The sequence below is a fragment of the Phlebotomus papatasi genome, chromosome 3 (assembly GCF_024763615.1).
Source record: "Phlebotomus papatasi isolate M1 chromosome 3, Ppap_2.1, whole genome shotgun sequence".
In the NCBI taxonomy this organism is placed as follows: Eukaryota; Metazoa; Arthropoda; class Insecta; order Diptera; family Psychodidae; genus Phlebotomus; species Phlebotomus papatasi.
The window spans coordinates 59,954,852-59,976,483 of NC_077224.1; the positions used below are offsets into that span (position 1 = coordinate 59,954,852).

The window sequence follows — 21,632 nt, forward strand, 5'->3', positions numbered from 1 at the left end:
TGAGGTATAGAGTCTAAATCACGTGTTCGAGCATTTCGTAAAGTCTAGGACACTCTGTAACCTCTTTTTTAATAGTAAACTCTCGTTCCTTTTCCCCAGGACTTCCTAAAATCAAACTAATTCAGTTTTTTCTTTATGATAAAAATTTTGAAGTCTCGGCTGTTAATGGGCGTGGTCTAATTTCCAAACGTTGAAATTTTATTGCTATGACATAAGGTTGATTGTAGAGAAATCACTAGGGGAGACTGGGGCAAAAAGTAATAAAACGGATATTTTATTTTTTTACAAACTACTCGAACGCCCCAGAAATTTCTAATTAGCGCAGTTTTATAGAAAATTTACCGCTCTACAACTTTGTGAAAGTAATTTTCCTGTATTTTGTAAGGAAATACGTTTATCGAGCCGTTTTCTAAAACGTAATTTTGTGACCATTTTCAAATATGCTGGGGCAAATAGTATCAGGCATGGGATGTTATCGTATTTTGATTCGCATTGTTTGACCAATGCAAACAACAAGCGGCGACACATGGCTTAGATGTTTTTTTTGCTGTGAGACATCATAAATTGTTTCGGTTTTTCTTACTTTTTGCTCCATACCTTTTGTTACTTTTTATCCCAAGTGGTCGTTCTTAATAAAAAGATTTATTGAGAGAAGAATCTTTGTAAAATTATAAAATATATAGCGGCTTCATATTCAAGGAGTCCAAGTTATTTAGGAAATAACCATCAGTGCATCAATTTAGGAAAATAAGTAGGTAATAATTGATATATTCTTCAAGGAAAATATTTCAAAAATAGGGCTAAAAATTTTGATATTTTTTGTTTTCTAAATTCCTTGTTCGAATTCTAAGAAACATACAACATCGAAAAAGGTCTATGGAAGCTATCCATGGAAAAAAAATTAAGCCGCTATCTTATTTATCTTGGAAGATATTGAATTTTGAAATTTTCGATTTGTGACTTTTTGCCCCAATCTCCCCTACTTTTTTTTTAAATTTGTATGGATGCAGATGAACCATTTGTTACTATCCCTAATAAATATATATTCTTTTTCAATTTTTTTTTCGTAACTTAGCATCCCAAAATGAAACAAAAATACCAGTTGATTAAGGTTGCATTAAATGGGGCATGGCATTTAATGGTTTCTCTACCCTAAGAATGGTAAGGACCCTTTACACATTTTTGAAAAATTAAAAAAAAAAATGTCATGATGTTTCCGGCAGTAATATACATTTTCTCACTGTGTAATTAGGAAATTATAATCAAGATTTACGTTTAATTCCACCATTCTCACTAAATCATAAAGGTAAATGTATCTCCTAATTTCTAAATCCCATTTTTTTGCCCAATTTTGTCCCTTAAGAAAAGGTTTTCTGTCTAATAAAATACCACAGAATTCTGAGTGAATTTTCTTGCTAAAGAAGATTTTCCTGCTTGTAATTGGAAAATTTCCCCCTGGCAACACAATTAATTGATGTGAAAGAACAATGTAGACTTATTAAAGGCTTGTGAAGTATAAATTAGTGAGGGAGGATATTTTCATAGAAAATTATGTGACAATATAGAAATCAATTGTCTCTTCATTTTCTCTATATTCTTGTGTATAGAATTTTGTGTATCGCTCCGAACATATCAATCACAAAATTTACTAATTTGTGGAATGAATAATCATTTTGTGGGGATTATTGTGCGGAAAATTTCACCCTATTTGTTCAAGTATTTGTAAATTGCAACCCCTCTTTTGGGTCATCTGACTTAATCATTATCCCCAGTAGAGCTACCATGGCTTTGGCATTATGAAGGTGCGGTACAATTTTCTGTCAATCGGGTCAATGAATAAATAATAAATTTGCATTTTATGTAAATTTTCTATTGCACGCAAAACATTGTGGAGAAAGAGAGAGAGAGAGAGAGAGAGAGAGAGAGAGAGAGAGAATATCTATGAAGGTGTTTTGAATTGTTTAACTATCCAAATAACTTATTTAATTTTAAAGTTGTTCTTTTTGGGATGTTATATAGGTACCCCCCAAAAACTTTTAGGATGCTTCATATTAAATGGACAGGAAACTTAAGGGCAAATTTCTGCTCTAAAGGGGTTCATCAGTAATTTAATTTGCATGAATGTGGCTAAAATAATTTGTCTAAAATTTTGAGGATATTGAGAGTATGTTGAAACTCTATCAAACAATATTATTCTTAAATTATTCATTTGTAAAATATACATGAGAAAATTTGAACTATGTGTTACATGAATCTCTATAAATTAATCAAGCAGTAAAGAAGTAATAGAGATACCCCAAATTTTCTCAACTTTTCCACCTCCTCCGTCATTTTCTTTGGACAGCGGGAAAAATAAACAATGTGGGAGAGTGTGTGAAAATCTATCTTTAGCCAATTTTCTCCGAGAAAAACCTTCAACTAAATAATTTTCCACCTCTTAAGAACTTTTTTCTTCACAATTTGGCATGGGTCTTAAGTCGAGGATAATTTTATAGCACGCGTGTGGCAAATTTGTTTAACAAATTATGTACAGGGGACACAATTGATGGGAATCGATGGCAAATGTTGTGGACAAGGATAGTATAATGTGCCTAATTTTTGCTCGGTGTCCTGCTCGTCTCGACGGAGGAAATTTATGTGACGTCGGCGCCTGTTGCTCTAAAGCACTCAATTCACGTCTCATTTGGAGGACAAACAGAGCTTTTACTCCACAGGACTTGCCCCTAAAATTCTCTAGGAGCGAATAATAAAAATGAATTTTTCACATGATCCGAATATTTGCCTTATAAGCTTTAAAATTTAATTAAGAGCTCTGAAATTTTGTATATCTCCCTGCTGAGTATTAAAACAAAAAAAACTCGCAAATATCTTTTTTTCTGGGATTAACTTCTTCTACCACCAATCCAAACACAGATTTCACAAACCCAAAAAAAAGTTTGCACAGTCAAAAAAAAAAGAAGATTGTTAAAATGTGAATGACACTCTTCCTACACTGACCTCTGATTCAGAGAAAAGAACAGGAATAAGATTGGAACACTGCGAAAGCGTGGATAACTTAACAGTGTGGCTCTCGAGGCGCCACTGAATCCAGAGATTAATTCTGGTCGCTGTTCATCTCCAAGCTCAGCCGAGTTTTCCCTCGTTTTCCGCCTTCGTGAGGGCATCCGAAGCTCACCACTGATGCTGAACATCTATGGCCAGTTGAGAGGCTCCGGCGCATTTTATAAAGATTTTATATCTGCGAATTTTACTTAGAAATTCTCACTATCTTAGTAATTTTATCAGTGAAGTAATTTTTGCCGATACGTGAATGCAATTGCATCACGAGGAAAAATTATCTCCAATCTAGTTGTAAAACGAACAATAAATGGCAATGAACCATCTTTTAGATGACCAACAGAAGATTTTGCATAGTAAAACTTGTAGAAGATGTGGCCAAAATTTCCATGAACGGATCTCATTGTTCACTTTTTTAAATTCTAACATCCGTCATGGATTTTCTCCCGTAAAAGATTAAAAAAAATTGAATTTCACTTTGTCAGATTATAAATTATTAAACTTGTAATAGAGTGCTCGAAAATTCTTAAGCCTCATGACCATGTCACATATAAGATTAATATTAAGATTAATACTTTCTGAACTGCGAGAATGCTAAAAAAAAAGGAAGTATTTTACCATGCCTCTCTCTCTCGCATTTATCCACTATGAACAAAGTTGTCCAGGGTTGTGCCTTTACATATTAAAAAATATTTTTTACATTTTACATGTAAAAAATATGTAAAAATGTAAAAAATACCCAAAATGTATAAAAGGAAAATTAAGCATTTTTGAATCTTTTAAACATTTCCTGTAAGCAATATCAATATTGATATTGCTTTCGAGGAATATCAATAAAACATTCCTGGGAAAGCCATGAACAAAATTTAGAACAACTTAAGCTTAAATGATTTCACTTGTATGTAATACACTAATAGCTTCAACACGAAAATGTTAAAATTGCAAATAAAGAGCGCACAGTTTCAGCACAAAATGGTTAAAATTGAATATAAAATCCTCACAGCTTCCAAACGAAAAGTTTAGCAATTTAGATCGTTATTACTCGAATTCTATGCAGATTTTATTAAAAATCGATATAATATCATAATTTCTGTGTGAATTTTTGTTTTTAATACGTTATTCTCATTTTAGTAATAAAGCGCGATGGTTTTTTTTAGAATATTATCACAGAAACATTCATTACCACAGAATCAGTGTTAGCAAGAATACACTGATTCTCTTCATGAACATTGTTTTCTGGAATGTGATGTCTTGGACAAGGTATATAGCAAAATCCCTCAAAAAATTACCGTTATGAAGAGAGTAGGAAATAAATCTAAATTTCAATGGTTTTTACAATATTGTTGATTAGCAGAAACCACAGAATGGTTACTATTATATTGGTTCAACCGGGTAGTAGAAAATTTGAATTAGGATTACCAATAAATTTCATCATGCATTTTAGACGACAAGCTTTACAGCAAAAAGCTGCAAAATGTTTTACTGATTACAGCGAAATCTTTGATTGAGTAAAAAAAAAATTAAACTTGTTATTTGATGGGTATCAATAAATTTTACATTTTTTACATTTTAACTTTACATGTTAAAAATGTAACACATGTTAAAGGCTTTTTCTACTATGTAAAAAATTATGTAAAATGTAACAAATTCGCCCAACTCTGGTTGGCAGCCATACAATCGCCCGAAAACCGACCGAATCACAGTTGGCACGCCTGAAAAATTGTTGGAATTGCCTGTGATACGATTAAGAAAACAATTAATACGAACAGTAATATCTTACTCATCGTAGTACTGCATTAGAGTGTACTCTTTCTAACACATGTATTTTTTCATTCGAAATTTTGCATACTACCCCATAGCAAAAGAAAGCGGAATAGGAATAACAAGCGAAAAAATCCTCGGAATTTTCCACTATTTGCCTTAAAAAATTCCATATGAATTTTCCATAATACGTTCCAAGGAAAATTTAATGGATTTATGCTGGATTTTTCATATAGAATACATCCATGGAAATGCTCGTGGAATTTATGTGGATTTTTCCACCAAAATAAAATGGAGAAAAAATGAAGCTGTCACATGCACCTCGTGATTTTACTTCCGAATATTAAAGAAATAGCACAGATTACGAGGATTATAATATGTTTTACTAAATCAGCAATAACGAATTAACACTTTGAGCAATAAAAAAATATTTTGTAAAAAAAAATAATTTTTTCGAAAATATTTATTAATTAACATAAAAACAGCATTATTTTAGGTTGGCGACCTATTTAATGTAATCACTTCATTATTATCTACACGAAACGCAGTGTCGCATAATTAATTATATTATAATTGCCACATGAATCACTAGAAATGTTTGCGGAAGGTTTGGAAACAAATTCTAAAAGTTGCCGCAACACCATTTTATTTGTTTGACATTTCAGAAAACTAGTGGAAAAATCCATATAAAACACTATGGAAAGATAGTGGAAATTTCCATATGTTTTTTCCAGCTTATCCCGCGGACGTTTCACGTGTGAGTTTCCATATAAATCTTCCGCGGAATACCGCGGAATTTAACGCTGGAATTCCAGCATGTCGTACTAGTAAATTCCATGGAGCACTATGATTTCCATGGAATTTCCGGCTTTAAATTCCATAGGAAAACTTAGTGGAATTTTAGCGTCAAATTCCAGCGAATTTAGCCATTTGGACGCAAGTTTTCCATTGGAATTTTTGCGGAATTTTGCTATCGGGTAGGGGAAACTGGGGTACCACCAAACACTTTTGAAAGATGCGATTTTGATTGAATTTCCTAAGAAAACTGTGAATTTTAGAAAAATGTTGCTTACCCCATGTTATAGTCTCAGGTATAGGCTGCATATTAATGTATGCAAGGATGATGTGAAGCACTTCAATTTTCCGTAAAAAGGAAAATTGTATCACCATGCAGTTTTCGCTTTTTTCCAACCACCCGGGGTACCAATAAACACTTTCTGGGGCACCAAAAAACACCTGTTTTTCTCACCCATTGAAGTTATTTTGGGCATTCACCACAACTCTTAATTATAAAAAAGGTATTGAAAATGTAAGTAATTCTCAAAAAAGCACTGCAAAATTTAGAATGAGTGACCAAAATAACAAAAAACTAAACCACTGCACACCGAACATATTTTCCAATGGATTTTTCATCATTTTGACAACATTCGACTTCTGACTGGAAAGCAGCGCCACTAAAATCGTGGCAAACACTATACCTAAAGTTCAAATTTTGCGCGCTCTTCTGATTATTTGTAATAAAATCGAGAAATCATTCGTCAATCCTTGATTAAAATCATTTAAGAATCATTAAGAATGATTTAATGCAAAATTGGGTTCTTGAAACTATATTTCTCCTGAGTCTTGAATTAAAATCCCATGAATGGATAAAAATGTCAGAAATCGAACAAAGAGGGAGATGAAGAGTAAGAAAGATAAGAGGAAAAATTTTGCCATTCAAGCTACGCTCGCGACATCTGCAATTGTGAGAATTTTGCCTGTTTGCTGGTGCCCCAAACACTGTTTTGTGATGGATTTTATATTCTTTTAAAAAAATGTGAACATTAATTTCTTTAGTAGATACATAAATATTATCCCAAAACATGTAGGAAAGTACTGATGTAGTGAAATTTGATGTAACTTATTTCAGTTTTATTTTTCAGGTAGATATATAAATGACTAAAATTATCAAAAACTCACAATTTTGCGAAAAAAGATTCTTATTTCTAAACTACTTGAACTATGTTGATCATTCTTTCTCTGGACAAGGATCCCTATAGTATCTATGATTTCATGTAAGTCTCATTCTCTGAAATCTTATACCTATTTAAAAAATCGCAGTGTTTGGTGGTACCCCTGTTTGGTGGTGCCCCAGTTTCCCCTATACACCTCTTTTTCAGTCTTTTCTCACCCTTTGTATTAATCTTATATGTGACAGCACGGTCATGATACTTATTCTTAGACTGCAATTATACTAAGAGAAGATTAGGTTTAAGTATAAATTTATAATAAATTTTAAAATTAAAATTTGGTTCTAGATATTGAGAAGACAAGAGCTTTCTCAAAACGTGTAATCCTATCTATCTATACCTGGAAATACTGGTGAAATACTTTGATTTTGCAATTCTGAAATGCTGAGATTTTGATAAACATTAAATTTATTTAAGATGGCATTGCATAGGTGAAGTAGCAAACTTCAAACTAAAGTACGAAATTTTGAAATTTTGAAATATTCGACATATAAATTTTTAAAATCAATTTTTGTGATTTTATAGAGACCGATTATACGACCTAAGGCTTAGCCATATGACTTAACTGCTATAATTTCTTATCAGTTAAGACGTTTTGAAAAAAATAATTAAGGATTGGATTTTTTAGGGAAAATAATCTCTTATATTCTAAAAAACAAATGAAATTAGTTGCTATTTCGGATTTTGAGATCTTCGGGAATTGAGCTAAACGTCTAGTCTGAAGATTGCTTTATTTATTGTACTCATAATAGAGGGACATAAATTATAATTATTATGATTATTTTATTGGTTCTTCTAAAGGTACCCATATAAAGTTGTGAAAATTGGCGGTCATACATGGCAAAATTTTGCCAACGGCCTAGGGAATAGGGATGGGAGCTAAAAAAAAAAAATAAAGTTGTGATGTTTTCAAAGACCTCCAAGTGTTATAAATATTTTTGTTTGAAAAATGAACAATCAAATTCTGACAATTAGAATGACTAAGGACTAGATTTTTAGATTAGATCGTACTGCTTGGCGACAATGTACAAGGAGTGCTAACCCGACCTAGTGGAAAGATGGTAAAGTATGTCTGTATTGTTTGATAGATTTGAACAAAAAAATCAAGGGGTAACTCATTCCCATTTTTTCTGACAAGGGTTTCTGGTTTCTCGGGTTTCGCGATGTAATTTTTGGGTTTATCAGGTTTCGCGAAGCAATTTTTGAGTTTCTCGGGTTTCGCGATGAAATTTTTGGGTTTCGCGGGTTTCGCGATGCAATTCTTGAGTTTCTCGGGTTTCGCGAAGCGTTTCTCGGACAATTGACGAGGGTTTTTTAATATGAGTTACCCCTTGAAAAAAATACATAAAAGAAATATAAAATATTAATACAAATATTTTGTTTAAATGGGATACTTTTCTTATATAAACCTAAAAAATCTAAGATTGAATTTAAAAATGTAGAATATTCAAAACGTTAAAAACACGCCGTAAGCGTCCAAATAGACTCAAGCTGATGCTTCAAAAAATTTTCAACTTAATTTTTAATTTCTTTAAAAAAAAAGCATTTAAACAAATTGCTCCTAATGCGTAGAGGTCTTTATGCAGCAGATGCCGAATTTCGAAAACTATTCCAATGTTTTTTTTTTTGGCATGAAAGGAGTATCAACCAATAGAAAATGATTATTTTCAATATGTATGTCATCATACTTGAGCCTCATTGGCTGGAGCATTTCCTTTCACAAAAATTTGACCGAAATATTTCTCGTCTTAGGATATTTGAGTCATAAAATTTTCTCAACTTGTCAGAACTTTAATGCTGACCTTCTATCCTGGGTTGAATGGCAAATGAGCTGAACTGAGATGTAATAATTCTATGTGGGAAACTTTTAGTCGCGCGGCAAAATTGTCTATTTAAAAATACCCTCAAGCTTCTATCATTTCCACTTTCTCGCTTTCTCTCTCTGTTCCATGTTATATATTGTGTTTTTGGTCCCTCCCACCCCCGCAATCCTGAAGGGTGGAATGCGGAAAAGTAATGTTTGGTCATTGGGGATATTTTCCCCAACACTTTGGAGGCATGAAAATTCACCCTTGGCTTGTCAAGCTTTCTATGTGGTATTTTTATGTTTCAATGAGAAATATTTTCCCAGTCCTTGATTAAATTGGCGCCTTAGTGATAAAATTCCTCAACTCACCCTTACTGCTGCAGCCTCTCTTGCATCCCTTGATTACTGGAAGAAACTTTCTCTGCACTAGTTTTATTATCACTATGAACTTGATGAAAACAAATGTCTCAGCACGTATTTGATTTTGAAGTATTTTTCTTCTAAAGTCAAAATAATATGACATAAACTTAGAGTTAATGTCCGAATACCAATTAAAATTCTCAATGCATTTTTCTCACGTCAGACTTTGGCAGCTATCGGAGACGATAAATACCAATGATTTACGTAATGAACAAGACTTTGTGGACGTTTTTTTTTTCCTCAGACTAGTCGCATTGCAGCAGTTTATTCAGGTGTAATCAGCCAGAACTGGATTAAACTGAATAGATCAAATATCTTTTATTTAACCACGAGATTTTAACTCTTCTCTAGACCCACTTAAACCGACTCAGCACTTTAGTCTCTGGAGAATTTTAATTTCCTCATGACACAGGGAACCTGTTGCAATATTTTATCTAATATCATTCATTTTACCACTAATCTCTAGCCCTAAAGAAAGCTATTGATGTTTAGTCAATAACATTTGCCCAATTTTTCCATCTTTCTTTTAACCTCAATTACAGATCGTCTTCATAATAGCCATCAGAAGTGTGCAATTTGCTTTTTTTTATTTTTCACGAATTGAAGCAAATTGCTAAACTAAATACGAGCTATTTATTGTTTATCAAAGTTCTTATCACGCTCCTTTTGTTCCACTCATCATGCGCAATTTTGTCGTCAATTGTGTGCTTTCGGATTGTAAACTGATATAGAGAGACGGTGAAGGGTGAATAAGTAGATCGTATGGAAAATCATAAGGCTTTAATTGTAAAGACTTTTCAATTTAGGTCACTCACTTCATCATCGAACATTATGAATTTTGACAAAAGACTTAAACATCCACAAGAAAATGTTTTCAATAGAAAATAGGGTACGCGATACAAAGCATATATTTTTTAAGGGTTTATGACTTTAATATGATTTTTGTTTAATTTATTATTATTAGTAAATGAATTGAAAGTATTAAAAAAAATAAAATGGTGAAATTTTTGGGATAGTTAAAAACATATACAAAACAGAAAAAAAACAAAAGCACGTAGAAATGGTTAAACGAAAACTTTAATTAAATTATATGAATTATTAAATTTACTAATTTTAAAAGAAAAGGGATAGAAATAGGGGAAAGTGTCCTACCTTCGGACAATTGACTTCAACGGATTTCACCAGTAGTTCTTTCTAGAAATTTGAGGCACTGGACTAGCTGTTAAAATATAATATTATAATGTGCCGATTTAATTTAAAATACATTGAAAAATATTTTTTTGTAGTCTGAGTCGTGCAAAAGTAACGCGCTTTCCTCTAATTAGATATTGGTAGTTAGGTGTAAAGCCAATACAAATGTTTCCATCGAAATCTGAAATAAACAATAAAATATAATAGTTTTGAATAAAATTATTAATTGGCAGGTTAAAGGATCTAAAAGTTTATGACCGAAAGTATAAGATCGCGAGTACAAGCTACCGAGATGAAGTACCTCTGAACGGTTAAGAAAATCCTTCATCGAGATCGAGTAAGGAACTTAGCCGTTTGTCGGGGAGTTGGTTCTTCAGGTTGAGACATAACAACTTCAATGGTATGATAATGATCATTGCATAAGTGAAGGAAAATTAGAGGCCTCGATCTCCGAAAAGACTTAGGACAAGGTGACTGAATCAAATTCGATATCTTGCCTTGTAGCGCCTTGGGATAGATCGCGAACATCTTCCTGCTTGCCAGTACCCTAGTAGGGCACTTGAAAATAATGATCATGAATCTAAAATCAAATTTATAATCAATTTCCATGGTGGTATAAAAAAGATTTTGTTGTTATCTTTACCTATACCCCATGCAGACTGAAATGTTTGTTTAATTTTAAAACCGATTCTATTACTTTTTTTTAAGATACATTTTGACTCATCAAATTAAATTTTTTAATGACCGACCAATTAACTCAATTAATTTTTTTAATTTTAGAGTGTCAAATTTGTTTTTCAAGACTTAAAAGTGAAAGTTAAGAATAAATAAGCGAAAATAAAAATAAACTTCTTTACACTTTCTTTATTTTCAAAGTTGATTGCAAGCGTTAATAGTTTTTAACACGGAATTGATTTTTTTTATAGTTTTTCTATTAATTTTTTTTATAGATTTTTTTTATTACATTTAATAATTTCAGAATTGTGGGGTAGACTTACTAAAGTACTCATTAACTACCTTTGGAATTATTTAACAAAAAAAAATCTTAAAGCACCAACAACGAATTGAAAAGAACAAGGATTAATTAACTAAAAAATGAAATGATGAGAAATAAAAAATAAAATTCCGATTCTAAATATCTTACTGATCAAAATAGGAGTGAAAACGATTTACATACAAATTTAATAGAGAATATTCATCGGTATTGAATTGTTGAAGTAGGAAGAGGTGAGACTACTTTGAGCTTTAGGTCTACATTAATATACGACTTTTTCACATATTTCTTAAGGAAACTTAAATTATGTCAAGGCCCATCATCCTTTAGAAATATTTTTAAAAAATCGTATATGAGTGTAGCCCCACAGTTCAATGTAGCCCCACCTTCTCTACTGATAATTCAATAACATTTTTCGGGAATTATTTTTTAAATTTGACTTTAAATTTGTTCCCGAGTTAGTGGTCAAATGGTAAGGGATAACGACTTCCGGTCTTCGATGACCCCTTTCATAAGTGGACATTATCTCGAACGGTCTATTTCAAGGTCTATTTTATTTAGCATTTTCTCTTTTTCTCTCTCTCCCTCCATCCTTGTCAAAATCATATTTTTTCGGTTTAGTCCAAGCTTTTTAAATGATTTTCGGTTGTGTTTTAGAGGTAGTCCTGACAAACATTTCGCCTAAACACATCTATGACTTCAATTACTATGTCAATTACTTTAAAGGGGGAAATTTTTCAACCGATTTGGTTGAATTTGGATTTTTTGGAAAGGTATTGACTTTTCGTATCCGGCTATATCAGTCTCAATCGGTAATGAATTAGTCAAATAATCGTAATTGATTTATTTTTCACGAATATCTCATTTTATTTGCCAGTAAGACCATTCTTAACTGTACTGTACACTTCCCAGAAAATGTCCTACACAGAAAAAAATATTTTGTAAAAATGTTCGTAAATGTTTGTGAATTCCTATGGCGGAGTTACAAAATGCTCGTGAATCGTATAACCCACAAACAAGTTCGTAAAAGTTTGTACTTTTTTCACAAACATTGTTCGTAACATTATCATTTGACGAACATTTTTTGTACTTTTACAAACATTTGTTCGTAAATGTTCGTAAACACACAAAAAATGTTCGTAAAATTTTGTCATTTGTTCGTAAATGTTCGTAAAATGTTCGACAGGAAAACAAACATTTACGAACAAATGACAAAATTTTACAAACATTTTTTGTGTGTTTACGAACATTTACGAACAAATGTTTGTAAAAGTACAAAAAATGTTCGTCAAATGATCATGTTACGAACAATGTTTGTGAAAACAGTACAAACTTTTACGAACTTGTTTGTGGGTTAAACGATTCACGAGCATTTTGTAACTCCGCCATAGGAATTCACAAACATTTACGAACATTTTTACAAAATATTTATTTTTTTTTGTGTAGTTCAGAATTGTTTCTAGATTTTTGAACAAATTTACTCGGTAATAAACCGGTAAACACCCAAAAAACATCCAAAAAACATCCAAAAAGATAATTCACGGATGGTTCTATCTCGTGAGTTCGAGCATTTCGCACAGCTGTAACGCTTTGTCATCTCTTTAAGGGTCATAACGCGGTATAATTTAATCATAAATAGTCATCCTTAAAAATAAATGAAATCTTTTAAAAAAACTAAAATTTACAATTTATATAATAAATTTTTTAAAGGGTCCTAATTTATTTGTATTTTCTATTCTTAAATATCTCTTGTTCTCTCAACAATTGGGCTTGAAAACACAAGTTTATACAAAATCCTTAACAAAATCAAAGGCATTTTATGAATGGGTTTCAATCAAGGTTTCAATATTTTATTTTCAAGCACCCTGTCTTACAAAGATTTTTGGAATACTACGTGTCATGAGGTTATGTAAAATTTAAAAGTATTTATCTCAAGACCCATCGATAACGGGGAAAACGCCATAGTCCAGTGACGTCATTGGTGTGATAGTAAAGAAATTTTTGATTTTTTTTTGTAGCGGCATCAGCGATAAAAGACCAGAAACACGGTATATGGACGTTGGAAATGTATATACCAGAAAATTGATTAGGACAGAGATCCATGACACATATTTCTGCTATCTAAGCGATTTAATCTTACCTTTAGGAAAAGTACCATACTTCTACATGAGGTAAAAAAAACTTCAAAATAAATATAAATTGTGAAGATTGAAAAAAAAGGATCATTTTTGTCCGTTCTTCAAATATTTGCTATAGATTATTTTCACACCCTGACACAAAAATCACGAGGATGAAGTTGAAAAATGTTAACACTTGAAAAATTTCTCAATATTTTCTCGTGTCTCATACCAATCTGTCGAAGCTCTTTTGCCCTTATCGCAACGGTTGGCATTTCTTGCGCAACGCTGAATTCACGTGTTGAATGGCAATCTATCTAATTGAGGTGCAGAAGGATTTTGAGAGGGTGTGATAGAGTACCGACCAAATGTTTACGTCATATCTATCAACAATTCCAACTTTTATCATATACAAAATTCTCCATGAAAAGAAGAAAAATCATCAAGGAATATGACGGGGGGATTAAGGGATTTTTGCTCTCTCTGCAGTGTTTCTATTTTTTTTTTTGGTGTGAACCACGCAAAATTAATTAGATAAGTTCCAATGAGATTTTCTTCATGGAAAACTTTTTTTTATGCCATTGACTTAGTAGATTTTGGAAGTAGATCACTTTGACGTGGATTGAATAATTCTTTTTCTCAAAATAATACTCTTAATCTTTCATTACAGCACGTGAAAGATTATCCCTTTGCCCATTGAAAAATATCTTTCTGTCCTCTTTGGCTTTTCTATTTTTCTATCTCTTCTTATCACCAAGAGGGAATATTTTCGACTTTCCTGATTCATACTCGGAGTTTTCCATGGAAAAATTCACAATTGCTATAAATTATTTAACACCCCACAATAAATGATAAGGGTACTAAGGAGTAATTTAGTTGGAATGTTGATAGAAATGCTTGTAAAAATTAATTATTTCCCCTCGGGAGGTTTTGATGGCCTTGCTGTTGAATTGTTCGTAATAAAAATAATATCAAAGGAAAATTTGTGGTTTTCGAGCATGCTGCGAATTTACCTGTTTTGAATAGACTCATAATCTTAACAACTGGAATAGCATGATGAAACAAGTCGATTAATTTTACAAATTTCAAATCTGGGGCGGAATGATAAATTTTCGATAGGGGAAAGTACTCTCCCTTCGAACGTTCATGCCCTCGAATAATGTGAATTTATTTTATTTTTCCTAAGAGACTTACATACAATTATCACTTAATTATCAATAATTAATGATAAGCTAACTAATATTTAATAGAAATGTGTAGGTTTCTTAGGAAAAATAAAGAAAAATTGACATTGTTCGAAGGCATAAACGTTCGAAAGGAGAGTACTTTCTCCTACTATCGAATCGAACAGATTACGCGGATTTTTGCAGGTAGCGATTTTTTCACGTATTTTAGCGGATCGCTAAATTTTTCACTGATCTTCGTGGTCCAAGGAATTTTTCACGGATTTTAGCGGGTTTTTCTGAGATAATCGACTTTAAAGTCTGTCAGATACTTTTATGCATTTCTAATCCAATTTTCCAGATCTTCAATTGAAATTTTTTACATCTCAAACCTATAAAAAATGCTCTAAACGGTTGTAAAGTTTGAGGTCTCTATCCCTCATAGTTTCCGAGATAATCGACTTTAAAATTTTTCAGACACTTTTACGCATTTCTCATCCAATTTTCCTCATTATAACAATAATAAATTACATACAGTTTAAGAATTACTAAACGAAATTTATTTTATTATTTATGTAAATATCACTCGAGTTTGCCACAATCCAAATTTGCAATGAAGGAAATGCATCTCTCTGCAATGAAGGAAATGATCTAGGCTTATCACTAGCTTGAGAATAGTGATGATCAAAACAATGAAAATAGTTAAAATATTAAAGGTTTTCTCATCTTTTGCCAATGAATATAATTTAAGCTAAGAAATCGGATGATAGGGAAATATTTGAAATAAATTCTAAATCTAGAAAAATACAATTGCTGAAAGTTTGTTTCTCAGCAACAAATTTTGAATAAATCACGAAAACGAGACAAAAAAATTATTAAATTTTATTTAGCAAATTTTGTTAATAAACCGCGTGATTGTCAATTATGGTTCTCTACTCCAAAACATTTAGGAGGGGATGATGCAGTTTCAGGCAGCTGAAGTTTCTTACAAAAGTTATTCCAAGACTCATTCACTAAACATTTCTGAACTTTTAAGCTAAGTCCTGTTAGATTCTTTTTAATATTGGCTATTAAAATATATAAGGGGAAAGCGCACTACTTACGCACGACTCAAGCTTCGGCTAACACATTTTTTCTATGCTCCTGATAGATTTGTTCCATGGCTCTTTTGAATAAATTTGAGGCATTGGACCGGTTTGAAATATACCTAATATTACAATGGATCAATTTCAATAAAATATTATTGCAGAAAATGAGTTGTTCGAAGCTTGGATCGTTCGAAGGTAGCGCGCTTTCCCCTACAACGGATTGCCCATATATATTAATCTTATGCATTAAAATTTTAAATTTATATTATTAAAATTACTTATACTTATATTTTAAAATTTTAATGTGATTCATATTAATTGTTGCAGATAGGGAAAACTGGTGCACCACCAAACACGGGGTACCACCAAAGACTAATTTTTATTTCTAAACTACTTGGACTATCTCGACCATTCCTTCAGTAGACAAGCATCCCTATAGTGCCTATAAATTCATATAGGTCTTATCCTCTGAAGTCGAATACCCGATTAAAAAATCGCAGTGTTTGGTAGTACCCCGTGTTTGGTGGTGCACCAGTTTCCCCTATGTGTCCTAATGTGAAATTTTTGTCTAGAGCTTTTAGAAATTGATTCATTCAGTGATAAAAGAGTGGACTCGGGTCACAGAAAATTGGTTAAAATAGATTAAAATAGCATAAATACGATTGATAATTAATGAGCAAAATAATGAGCAAAATTTGCTCATCGAATTTTCATCGGGTAACACTTTATTGCAGTTATTAGGGTAGTTTATTCGTGATTAAATTGTTATAAAAAGTAGTTCCATTCCAATACCTATTATTTATCGCGAACGAGATAGAGAAAGGACAAAAGACATTAAAAAAGATCGGTCAAGAACATAAGTAAGAAAAAATCTAAACAAAAATATGCTCGATCTACATTTTATATATTCCTTCATAAACTTCTAGGATTTCGTGGTCAAATGAGATGGTGGCCAAATTAATTGAGGCTGTGCATCAGGAATCCGTCATTTGGGACTACAAAATGCCGGGAATACAAAAAATAGAGGCAACCGATCTGATGGCTTTCAGTCCGTTTGCGACAAATTGAGAAACCAATCGCCAAAACTCACACATAAGTCGAGATGATTTGGGTGATATTGGTTCCCTCATTTTCGTAGTCTTCTTTTATAAATAAGGCAATAAGATTTGAAGCAGCTCTTCAAATTCCTCCGAAGTCATCCGGAGAAAATTATTATGTCCAAAAAATCGTCACTTACGATGTTGTCATAGAGATTTTCAACGAAATCGCCATGTGAAGATCGTATTAGAATCCAATTTAACACGGAAGAGAACTTCCTCTTCTTCACTGAAATTACTCATTTTCACTCAAACGACTGAAATGCTTCAAAAACAAAATCATTCATTTGACAACCCGCGTGCCATCGTGACATTGAGCAATTTGAGCAATGTGTCCTGACTAAATCAGCAATTTCGAATTATTCTAGAAGTTTTAATGAGCAACTTTTCACTTTAACTTTAACGTGAAATTTTCTAGTGTGATAACTCCGTAAAGCCCAAAATAGATACAGGGATCGGCTTAGGGATCAGCCCGAAAAATGAGGATTGGTATCGATACACTCAGGGATCAGCCCAAAATTTGGAGGATCAGGCTGATCTTCTAAATTCGTGAGGTCTAGTGAAGTTACGGGGATTAGGCGACATCAGCGCCAGTGCTGAAAATAAAAAGCTTCACTTTGGATGTTTTTGGGTGCTTTTCGAAATGTCAATTGGGTGAAAAAACATGGAGAGTAATGGTACGCAATGTCTCAAAATCTTAAAATCCATTAAGATTGGAGTAACGGGAAGGTCAGAGTGCATCTTTCTGTACGAAAAATCCATTGATATTGCACTTAAGAAGTCTTTCAGCACTCAAAGTGTGGAGATTTAATAGAAATTTACGCTGAAAACGCTAATCCTTGATCCTAAATCCTCAGTGTATGATAGTTTAGGCTGATCCTTTACCGCCAAATTTTTCAAGCTGAGTATTCTCGAGGATCAGCCTGTGTCTATTTTCGGCATAAGGCTATGTTTCAAACCAACTTACCTACCCCAAAACCGCAAAATAAAGCAAATTTTCTTTAAGGGCGGTCTAAGAAAGCATCACCAAAGAGTTAAAATAAACTAAAGAATATTAGGCAGTAAAATAAGTGAAACTTAAATTTAGTAATTCAAAATAAAATAAAATAATAAATTTTGAATTCATAAAAATGCTTCATAATAAATGCTCTTTTCCAAAGGTATTATGAAAAGGTATTGATAATTTTGGAAACTTATGAATGAAATAAAATAATTAAGATCAAATTTTCCGTTATTCATTGGCTTTTTTACTACCCTAATTATTTTTTTTTTTTGAACCAAATTGCTAATTTAATTAACCAAAAATGTTTATTTCAGCAAAATTCATATGCTTCTAAAAATGGCGAAATTTGGAATTCTGAAGAACGCGGGATTCTGGATAAATAAAAATCGTAAAAATTTTCGTAGACACATATTACTAAAATATGACTACATTATAAAAGTCAAAGCCACGAAAATGGTTTTTCAGTAGTTCACCCTTATTCAGAAATCCAAATTTTATCCTGTGTTTCCTTCCAGTGATGAGAAATCGAATAATTTGCATTTTTATTGCTTTTGTTGTTAATGAATCATTTTAATTTTTTAATTATTTTTGTATAATATCAATTATGTTCTACTAATGAAGAGGAATTGATAAGTGTTACGAGTCTGTTCAGCTGAAGAGTCAGAAACAAGAGGAACAGACTGTGTCAAATTTGTGAATACAGAATTTGTTCTGTATTTGAACTTACTTTTAGCTGTTTTTCACGGCCACCAGTAACGTCTCTTTCAAGCCACCGGGCTCAGTAATGCCTCCTGTTGTAGGCTACCCCCAGGTGTGCATTTTTTACGCAAATTTTCCATTATCGTATTACCTTATTTCATACTCGGTGGTAATAGGTGAAAATAATATAAGAAAATTGAAGAAATAAAACGAAAATGCGATAAACGATGAGCAAGAAAAGCTGTACGATTAATTTCTCTTACAGGTTTTTTGCTAACCGTTTATAGAATTTTCGTTTTATTTCTTCAATTTTCTTATATTATTTTCACCTAGTGCCACCGAGTATGAGATAAGGTAATACGGTAATAGAATATTATGCGTAAGAATTGCAATGAAAATGTGTAAATTAACGAAATATGATGAGGCTACGGCGAGAATTTTATTGTCAATTTGATTCTGCCTTTAATCTTGAAATGACTTTCAGTTTTGCGAAATAAAAGTCGGTAAATTAGTTTCTAATTTATTTTTTTTATCATAAAATCTACATAGAAATTTATTCTTTTTATCATCTTTAGAGGAATATGATTCCAGGACGCAATTTTTTTTTTGAAGAAATTTTTCATTCAGTGTTCACACAAATTTCAGAAAAAAATGTGAAAAGAAACTGACATAGAGTATTTGCAAAATAAATTTCGATATAACTTTTCTTTGTAATAATCTTGGCAATAATAAACTAATTTGTGCTTACTTGAGATTCTCACTCAGATCTTATTCATTTCGTAAATTGTCTTTTTTTGTATTTGTCAGTATAAAAACGAATTAAAAAGAAAATTATAAAATTGTCAGCACTTTTCATGCAAAGTCGACAGAAAACATGTCATAATATTGTGATCATGGATGATAAGAATTTTACCTAGCATTGTGCTCTTTATCACTGCAAGGAATTTCAATAGAGAAAAAAAATTAATAAAATATGGCTAATTGTCACTTAAAATTATTAACATTGAACCGATGTTTTTTCTACACTTTTTTTGTCTTTTTTATCGTCACAATACAATCTTTCATTCGAATTGTCTTTCCAATTGTCGCCAAATACTTTGAGAAACATTTGTCTTTTGTGTGGTGTAAATTTTGGAGATTCGTGATTTAATGATTTTTCGCCACTTGCGAGAAATCTTTAATTTAATTATTAAATTAGAAAAAAAAGATAAATTTCTTTTTTTTTTGGAACACGGAAGGTGTTAATCGATCATCAATTCAAAATGAACCGATCCTATTCTCTCCTTTCGATCATGATGGATATTCCTGGCCCAGGCTTTGCATTCGATGTTGATGATGATACCACCTGTGAGGGAATAATATTAGGTTAGTTAGTGCTAAAAAAAATATTGAGAAAATAAGAAAAATTGTCGAAAAATCATTTGTAACTTACGAACTGGACGAACAAAGTGAACAGCAACCAAAGGACTTAGATAACCCTCGGAATTTTCAAATGGATAGAAATATCCTGGGAAACCTTGACGTGGGTAATATCGAACTGGACCAACATTCTCAATATCTGCTGGATTTTCTCCTTCACAGGACACCCAAATTGTATTGAGCTGGAAAGATAGTAGTAAATATTATTTAGTAATTTCTTAATTTCTATGAGTTTAAATTTCTATGAGTTTTTTTGTTTTTTCATAGAGATTATACAATGCAAGAATAAAATAAAAAGAATAAAATAAAAATTGTCACTTCGATGAGCGAGATGATTTGTTAAACACTGAGAGAAATCCGAAAAAGTTAAAATAACATTCAGGAAATGTTAATTTTACCCTGCAGTACTGATCCAAAATCGGTGTAAATATTACCCTTTTCAGGTGTATTAGGGGCTAAAGTTACCCTTTTTCATGTTAATTTTACTTTTAAAGAGGTGTAAAATTAACATTAAAAATGTTGATATATTTTTACACCTAAAAAGTGTTAAAGTTCTGAGGAAAAAAAGTTAATCGCACCCTTTTCTTCTCAGTGAAGGATTTAGTAGAGGAATCCGGAAGGGCAAGGTACCACGAGAATCAAGTTTGCCGAAATATATAATATTACACAAAGCAATGTTTATATTTTTATTCATTATAAAATATTACTTCCTCTGTTCCAAAAAAGTCGTATGTTTGGTAAAAAGTTGGGAATTAAGGAACGGTTATACGGAATGTTTTTGTTAATAGTAGATATCTTAAGTAGGAACTATTCTCTATCTTAAGTGGTAATATTGAAGTCTACCCACGATGGTAAAATAAGGAACTGGTGTCTTAAAGATTTCTTTTTTTCGATTAGCTCCGATGGATATCCAACTTTTGAAAATTATACTGTAATTAACGTTATTAAATAGAATTTCTTTCAAATTTTTCGTTTTGTCATAACTATTGCTCTGGATTCACAAAAAGGGCAATAAAACCAATCTTTCTCTTTTTCTCTATGTTTATGATCTGGGTGTTGAATGGTTAGATTTATCGACTTGGAGTCTTCGAACAACCCCCCTTCCCCATAATACCAGCTTCAAACTGGAGGTTTAACTCAGTTCCCAAAGGTCTCAAAATCTAAATAACAAGAAATTTCATTGATTTTTCAAAATCTATTGGATCATTTGCCCTTAATATCCAATTCTAAACAACAATTTCAAGTATAAGTCAACTTGATGATTATTCAAGACAATGAGGCCATTTACACCGCCGCATTGGATTGAGATTGAATTGTCACAAAATCGGTTTTTTGGACAATGCAGTCAAAATCTAATATGTCAGTCTAAATTACCTTAATGAAATCGTTTAGAGTGCGACCTTAGATTAAGACTTAATTATTCGAAATCCGATTTTGGAACAATTCAAACCCAATCTAATACGGCGGTGTAAATAGCCTCAATGTTTTTTTTTTTTTTGATTGCTTAAAACTCGTATGATTTTTTTTCATTTCTGGGAACGTTTTAGAGGCTGTCCGGCGGTCATTTCATTCATATATAAAAATACCGTTGAATAGTTCATAAGAACGTTTTTTTTTCAAGGTCAAACATTTAAAAAAAATTCTATTAACTTATTAATAATTCATAGGACATTTTGTCCTCTGTAAAATAGGAATACAAAAAGTGTAGCTTCAAAAGAACAGCTCGTGTGGAACACGACGAATGCGTGGTAGCCACAAATCTAAGGATAAGCTCTCCCTACCGCTCGCGATGCAAGCCATTCCAGAG

General features: G+C 32.0%; 2 protein-coding genes across 5 annotated transcripts in view; both read right to left on the minus strand.

Annotated features, from left to right (window-relative positions):
• The window catches only part of LOC129807083 (sodium/potassium-transporting ATPase subunit beta-2-like), a 31,944-nt gene extending 22,605 nt beyond the window's left edge, over nucleotides 1–9,339 (minus strand). Inside the window, exon 1 of one of the 3 annotated variants that reach the window (XM_055856118.1) lies at nucleotides 9,004–9,339. The gene's annotated coding sequence lies outside the window, so the exon portion shown is untranslated. Of the gene's footprint in view, nucleotides 1–2,924; nucleotides 3,239–9,003 lie in introns of those variants that run through there. The other 2 variants (XM_055856122.1, XM_055856115.1) reach the window with 2 other exon arrangements.
• Nucleotides 9,340–18,914: 9,575 nt separating this feature from the next.
• LOC129807082 (sodium/potassium-transporting ATPase subunit beta-2-like) overlaps nucleotides 18,915–21,632 on the minus strand; it is a 32,402-nt gene continuing 29,684 nt past the window's right edge. For both annotated transcript variants that reach the window (XM_055856108.1, XM_055856107.1), the window contains exons 5-6: nucleotides 19,839–20,007; nucleotides 18,915–19,751 (exon numbers count right to left, since the gene is read on the minus strand). In XM_055856108.1, coding sequence (XP_055712083.1) covers nucleotides 19,648–19,751; nucleotides 19,839–20,007 — 273 coding nt within the window. In that variant the 3' untranslated portion in view covers nucleotides 18,915–19,647. The remainder of the gene's footprint in view (nucleotides 19,752–19,838; nucleotides 20,008–21,632) is intronic.